Source organism: Xyrauchen texanus, chromosome 25 (assembly GCF_025860055.1).
Source record: "Xyrauchen texanus isolate HMW12.3.18 chromosome 25, RBS_HiC_50CHRs, whole genome shotgun sequence".
Lineage (NCBI taxonomy): Eukaryota > Metazoa > Chordata > Actinopteri > Cypriniformes > Catostomidae > Xyrauchen > Xyrauchen texanus.
The window spans coordinates 3,431,603-3,438,909 of record NC_068300.1 but is presented as its reverse complement, the minus strand read 5'-3'; the positions used below and the strand labels follow the sequence as shown (position 1 = coordinate 3,438,909).

The 7,307-nt window shown below is 46.4% G+C and overlaps 1 protein-coding gene across 1 annotated transcript; it reads left to right on the top strand.

Annotated features, from left to right (window-relative positions):
* Positions 1-344: 344 nt before the first annotated feature.
* LOC127618597 (CCN family member 1-like) lies at positions 345-3,306 on the top strand. Its single transcript, XM_052091161.1, has 5 exons — positions 345-584; positions 1,134-1,347; positions 1,519-1,863; positions 1,973-2,169; positions 2,279-3,306. The coding sequence occupies exons 1-5, from the start codon at positions 360-362 to the stop codon at positions 2,576-2,578; spliced, it is 1,281 nt and encodes a 426-aa protein (XP_051947121.1). The 5' UTR covers positions 345-359; the 3' UTR covers positions 2,579-3,306.
* The last annotated feature ends 4,001 nt before the right edge of the window (positions 3,307-7,307 follow it).

Here is a 7,307-nt window from a genome sequence, read left to right as displayed (position 1 = left end):
ATAACGTTAATCATCCACACGACGACAGACAATACTCGACGAATATATAAAGCAGTTTAGCCTATAATAACAAACCCATAAAACAGAACAGAAGCCCCTTTATGTGTCTAGATGTGTTATGATACCATAACCTAAATAATAGTTATGACTCCAGTGACTTTACGCACTAACTTTACGCAAAGGAAACGTGGAAAGCATGGAGAAATATAGAAGGGGAAACAGTAAAAAAAGATGTGTTCGGTGAGAGGGGAAAAGTAATTTAGGAGAAAAAATAAGCAAGTTAGACAGGGTGGTGCTTAGCTCGGATGGAAAACGCGCCAAGAAACATTCCTCGCATACTTACGGAACAGTTCAGCACTATGACGTCAACGCGCCACTCCGGTATAAAAGAGGCGCAGAGCGCGTCTTCACTCTCAGAGCGCGGCGAAAACAAACCGAGAACGCGACGCATCCGAGCGGACAAACGTGCAAAACGAGGACTTACACCGAGGAATTGTTCGTTTAATACAAAACACATCTACAGAGAGAACGCAAACATGTTTGCTTGGGCTGCTATCGTCATCTTTGTTGCACCCTTTAATGTGGTAAGTTACTTTTAATTACTAATATGAGTGTTATTAAAGTTGTCTTGCGTAATGGAGAAGAAAGCGAGTATAACTCTATAACACACAATCACTCTTGGGGTGAACTGCCCCTTTCAGAGTCACTGTAGAGGTGTTAATGCATATGGATTAAAAGACGCACTTAATTTCTCTCGCATTGATGTTAAAGCAGGGAGTGAGGGGGCGTTCACGCGATGTTGCGTTCCATCTGCGCTGTGCGTCAGGCGGACCGTTGCGTCGCGTCTGGCAGTCATGAGCGTTGCGTTTTTAAAAGTCTCTCGACTCCTGCGTTCTGTTTTCTTCCCTCTATCTGTCTTATCACGCAAGAAGACGTTTTCCAATGTGAACACCCCCTGAAGTTGTATATTTGAGCGCTATATATTGTATAGCTGGACTGTAGGAGGACTGTAGCCACTATAGATATTAATATTTACATTTAAGTTTTTCAAATGACACTTTTACATTTGCCCCCCTGGTTTCATCCTTGACTGCTCGCTAAAGCCCGCTGGGTTTTTTTCCTCCCCCATTCAGGTTTTCTCCAGTTGCCCGGCAACATGCTCGTGCCCGCTAGAGCTACCCAAGTGCGTGCCTGGAGTCAGTCTGGTATCTGACGGCTGCGGCTGCTGCAAAGTTTGCGCGAGACAGCTGAACGAAGACTGCGGCAGGACGGAGCCATGCGATCACACCAAAGGGTTGGAGTGCAACTTCGGGGCCAGCCATGGGGCCACCAGGGGCATCTGCCGAGGTATGTTTCTCATTATCCAAAGTAAGACACTGAATGGAAAGCATGTGTGCACCGGAGGGAACTTCTCATTGTTATGCTGTAACTTGGGTGCTTGAATCAGAGATCCTTAAAGTTACTTTTTTAGGGATAGTACAGTAGATTAAAATACGCACTTCATTTTGTCTCTTGCAGCCAAATCTGAGGGCAGACCGTGCGAGTACAACAGCAGGATCTATCAGAATGGAGAGAGTTTCCAACCCAACTGCAAGCATCAGTGCACGTGCATCGACGGGGCAGTGGGGTGCAATCCTCTCTGCCCGCAAGAGCTCTCCCTGCCCACGCTGGGCTGCGCAAACCCCAGACTGGTCAAAGTCCCGGGCCAGTGCTGCGAGGAATGGGTTTGCGATGATGGAAAGCAAAAGGAGCCATCTGACAAGCTGTCTGGCAACGAACCAATAGTCGATGATTCCGAAAGCGACCTCACCAACAAGAACGAGCTCATCTCCATCATCAAGGCTGGACTCAAATCTCTCCCTGGTAAGCTCAAGCCTCTACCTGACCAATCAGATGGCCTAGAATAGCACGCATGTTTGGTTTACACATGTGATTTGGGTGAGGTTTTAAAATGCGCTTTATTCGTTCGCAGCGTTCCGATCGCAGCCGGAATCCCGCCGGTTCGAGAAGTGCATAATCCAGACTACACCCTGGTCTCAATGCTCCAAGACCTGCGGCACTGGAACCTCCACTAGAATAACTAATGACAACAGCGACTGCAAACTGGTGAAGGAGAGCAGGATCTGTGAAGTCCGTCCATGCAGTCAGTCGCAACACGCTAGCCTGAAGGTAAGAGCCGTCTTCGAGTTCTGCAACATCCCTGCCTAAGCAAACCCACTGTCATTGGGTGTCATTGGGTGCATCCAGCTTATCTTTTGTTTTATGTCTTGCTTAACAGAAAGGAAAGAAATGCAACCGTACCAAGAAGTCCATGCAGCCTGTGAAGTTCACCTACGCCGGATGCTCCAGCCTGAAGAAGTACCGTCCCAGGTACTGCGGCTCCTGCGTGGACGGCCGCTGCTGCAGTCCGCAGCAAACGCGCACCATCCGCGTCAAGTTCCACTGCGAAGACGGCGAGACCTTCAACAAGAACGTCATGATGATCGAGTCCTGCAAGTGCACCTATAATTGCTCCCAAGGCAACAACGCCTCCCCTTTCTACAGACTCTTCAACGACATCCACAAGTTCAGAGACTGAGCGGCAGGGAATCCCAACTCGACCCTTCCATGACCGGGGCCGCGTCACAAGTGAAGTCACGACAGCCAATCGCAGCCCGGCTGCAAGATCAGCGGGGTCCGTCTGCCGCCCAATCAACCAACATCTCCTGTTGTAACTAGATTCCCACGGAATTACAGACTTACATTACGGGGACTTTGAAGTGCACTGTTTGCTGAGACCGCATCAGCGTTTCGTACGGCTCGCTCCACACTGGAGCAATACGATTTATAGCTTCATTACGGAGCAACCTGTAAAGATGAATCGAACTGTACAATGTAGTTGTTAATTTGAAACGTTTGATGTATATTTTGATGTCTAAATACAATTATTGAACCGGTAGACTTGTGTGTGCGTGTGTGTGTGCGTGTGTGTGTGTATATTCCAATCTGTAGATATACACATGCGTAATTTAACGAACCTGTTCCAAGTAAACGACGCCAGGTTGAGTTGGTCCAACTAGCCCACGGTAACGCTCCCCTTGTAAAGTGGGTGATCGCATCCTTGTTGTTTGGCAGCTATAGAAAACCAATTCCACAACTTTAATGAGTTGACTTAAACGTTGAATGAATGTTTTATTATTGTTATTAATATTATTTATCTTGACTTGTAGCTCTTTTATTTGAATGTTGTCATCCTGGAATAAAGTGTAAATATTATCTATGATCTAATTTTATGTTACAAATAAAAAGATTTATTTATGAATTGAACACCTTGAATGCTCATTGCTCATGGCTTCCTTGAATAGACATCAGAGAAAGATGGTTGGAGAAGTTACAGGGCAAAATAAAACCCATTAGACATTCCTCAGGAACCTTTTAACAACAGCTATAAAGCACTGAGAATGAGGGGTTGGTTATATAACCGCCATTCTGGAACGCTCTTCCTCTGAGCGTAATGCTAGTGAGGAACCAAAAGACTTGACTTCCATCCTACAGATTTAAGTGAGAATAATGGGTGCTTTTCCAAATGTGTCCAAATGAGCCCAAATGAGCAGAAAGTCTCAAGTCCACAGGGTTCAAGCTAAATTACCATCGGGCATAACAGGGTAGAGCAGTAGTTTTAGAGTCAACCGATTTACAGACCCATGAGTTTAATGAATATGGATCTTATCTTTAATGGATGACCTTTAACTACACTATATAAAAGGCATCTGTCCATCTTGCCTGGAATGGTATTTATCTCCGTTGAAGTTTGATCCAGGTGAAGGAAATACATCTGTGGAATGTATTGGTGGATTACAGCGCAGACGCACTGATGGTCGGCAGATGTTGGAAAGTATTTGGAAGCAGCTTATTCCTTTTGGGACGTCCTGCTAAAAATATGCCACTTCTGGAAGACCAAAGATCCTGAACCTCGAGCCAGAGTGGCTTTATGATATCCAACCAGACAACGGCAACAGACACGGATGGTTCTTTCACACCATACGGGCCCTTGAGACATGGAAAGGACGCAAAAATAAGGGTTATATCAGAGTAAAATGGTAAATGGTCTGCACTTATATAGCGCCTTTTTAAGCTTAGTGGTATTCAAAGTGCTTTATTCACCCATTCACACACCAATGGCGGTAGAGCTGCTCTGCAAGGTGCTAGCCTTTCATTGGGAGCAACTTGGGGTTCAGTGTCTTGCCCAAGGACACTTCGGTATGTGGAGTCCTGGAGTCGTGTGGGCCGACTCCACGTGCGGGCCAGTGCGTCTTGCCCAAGGACACTTCGGTATGTGGAGTCCTGGAGTCGTGTGGGCCGACTCCACGTGTGGGCCAGTATGTCTTGCCCAAGGACACTTTGGTATGTGGAGTCGTGGAGTCGTGTGGGCCGACTCCACATGCGGGCCAGTGCGTCTCGCCCAAGGACACTTCGGTATGTGGAGTCATGGAGTCGTGTGGGCCGGGATTCAAACCCCCAACCCTGCAATTAGTGGCCAACCCGCTCTACCACCTGAGCCACAACCACCCAGGACAACAATCCAGACGTTTCCTTGAGATACGACAATGCAGCCAATGGCAGTAGCCATCCGACGTCTAAAAAAGCAGATAGTACAGCTCTGAAGGGTATTTAGATGGATGGAATACCCCTCAGGTGAACTGAAGTAATGCGCCAGATATAGCAGATGTCCATTCGGCTTTCCACTGGGTGTGTTACAACGGGGCCAGAATGCGTCTCCTCTTACTCAATAGTGCGCCCTCCCTAGGTCCATCACTGATGACCCCTAGCGGTCACTTCTAAAGCTGTTACTGTGGTTTAACTTCCTCCTTCAAGTCCATATGGACAGTCGAAAACTGACAACCTCAACACTTACAAAGACTCACGCTCATGTAATCTGTTAGAGATCTAAACTAGCCATGACAGACAGCACACACAGATGGCGCATGTAAGCAATGACGACATGCAGACAGTGTTACATAAGTGCTAATGATGAACTTAACGGAAATCAGCCTGTGTTTCGTTTGCTCAAACAAACTGTGGAGCGGATGTAAAACCTAGCATGTGTATCACCCTCTGTGGAAGGTCAGATTGTGGTAGATTATCCTTGGTGTCATCTTCACGCCACTTCAACCTCCAGGACTTACGATGCACCATTTTGCCTGGAAACTGGTCGAAGCCAAAGTATAATTCGGTTTTCCAAGCGTGACGCAAATTTTGTCATTGGCACAGTACGTGGACTGTCCGCGCGCGGCCATGCGAACAGTCCGTGTCTTTGCATGTTGTCGTTGACAGTACTAAAGAGTGTCACAAAGCCAGCCGTAGTGTGCATGTGTTGAGCGAGTCCATATGGGCTCACCGTCAATAGAGCGCAACAGTCTGGTTTCGGAAGTCTATTTATTTATTTATATATATATATATTTATATTTTCTGCCCAATTTGTAACGCCCAATTCCCAATGCGCTCTAAGTGCTCGTGGTGCCGTAGTGACTCGCCTCAATCCGGGTGGTGGAGGACGAATTTCAGTTGCCTCAGCGTCTGAGACGTCAATCCGCACATCTTATCATGTGACTTGTTGAGCGCGTTACCATGGAGACACAGCTCATGTGGAGGCTTCACACCATCCACCGTGGCATCCACGCACAACTCGTCACACGTCCCACCGAGAGCGAGAACCACATTATAGCAACCATGAGGAGGTTACCCCACGTGACTCTACCCTCCCTAGCAACCGGGACAATTTGGTTGCTTAGGAGACCTGACCGGAGTCACTCAGCACGCCCTGGATTCGCTCTGGACTCGCTCTGGACTCCAGGGGTGGTAGCAACCCAGACCCCCGCCAGTTGATTTTTAACTATACCTTGTTAACCAATAGCTGAGAGGTTGTTAATCGATGACATGTGCTTCTGTTAAAGCAATCACTCCGTGCTATTTCAACGTACGTTTTTGGCAGAGGCTATTTGCACCCCTAATTAAATACTAACAAGGCATCTCTGCAGTGTGTCCCAAAGATACCATACACCAACCCTTACCCCTTAACCTAACCCTAACCCTTACAAAAATGAACCATGGTTTTGCTACAGTAACCATAGTAACACCATGGTAGTTTATAGTAACCACAAAATGAAACATGGTTACTATGTTAACACCATATTACTGTAGTAACACCATGGTTAACTGGCTGAGTAGATAAATCACAAAAAAAGTATCCATGAGTGCTTACAAGGTACCTGGATGACACAATAGCCGCATTTCCACCATCGGGCCAGTGCGGCCAGTGCGGGCCAGACCTATCGACTGGTCAAACGTGGCCAATAGCCTTGGGACCTCAAGCCGTCAGACCAAAATCAACCTGCATTCCCACCATTGCCCTAAAACCTGCCCTAAATATGCCACCCTGGTGCCAATGTCACACACCCTGCCCATTTCACAAGCAAGAGGGAAGCTCAAGCTGAAGTATCAGACTCCGGAGACTAGCTAACCCTCAAAATGAACATGGTGGACACCGAAGCTGCCGTTTGTTTGCTTATTTTGGTCTTTGCTTGGTGGAAAGTCAGAGCTGACTCAGCAAAACTCTTCCTTTGACATTGACCCCACCTCAATCCCAAAGTTGGTCTTCTTTGACCCAAGGGTAATCGGCGGGACAAAGGCGCTTGAGCTAGTCATGCAGTTAACCACCAGCATGCTTCATGATAAAAACTCCCAAATAAGGACACTTGTTCACCAGTCCACCCCGTTTAGTGGACAGTTTTATCTCTGCTGTAAATGGAAACACTCCAGATGAGGATGTTCTTATCACAGCGGAGCTCCTCTCATCCACTTCCTGTTTGCTGTATTTTAGCATAAAACACGCTAATCTCACGCGTCAGGGGCAGAACATGTGCTCATCCGGTCTGAACGCACACATGCTGGAGTTTACAGATTGGAGACACGGTCAGTTATACGAGAAATAAATATGAGAATGTGAATAAAATATCAATGACTGTTGACACACTGTGAGTCTGATCACATGTTATAAACTCATTTGGAGATTTTTATACATGATCAAAATATTATTTGTCAAAGTTTCTCAGTTTAAATGAATTTGAGTTTCAGTTTTTGTCATTATGCTGCGATCAGACCTGACCATGATGTTACACACACAGAATGAACATTTATAACAATCATTTATTACAAACACAAACATGTAATAACTCAAATACATGTGTGATAGTGTGAGAGTGTGTGTGTGTGTTTGTGTAATAGTGTGTGTATGTGTGTGTGTGTGTGTGTGTGTGTGTGTGAGTGTG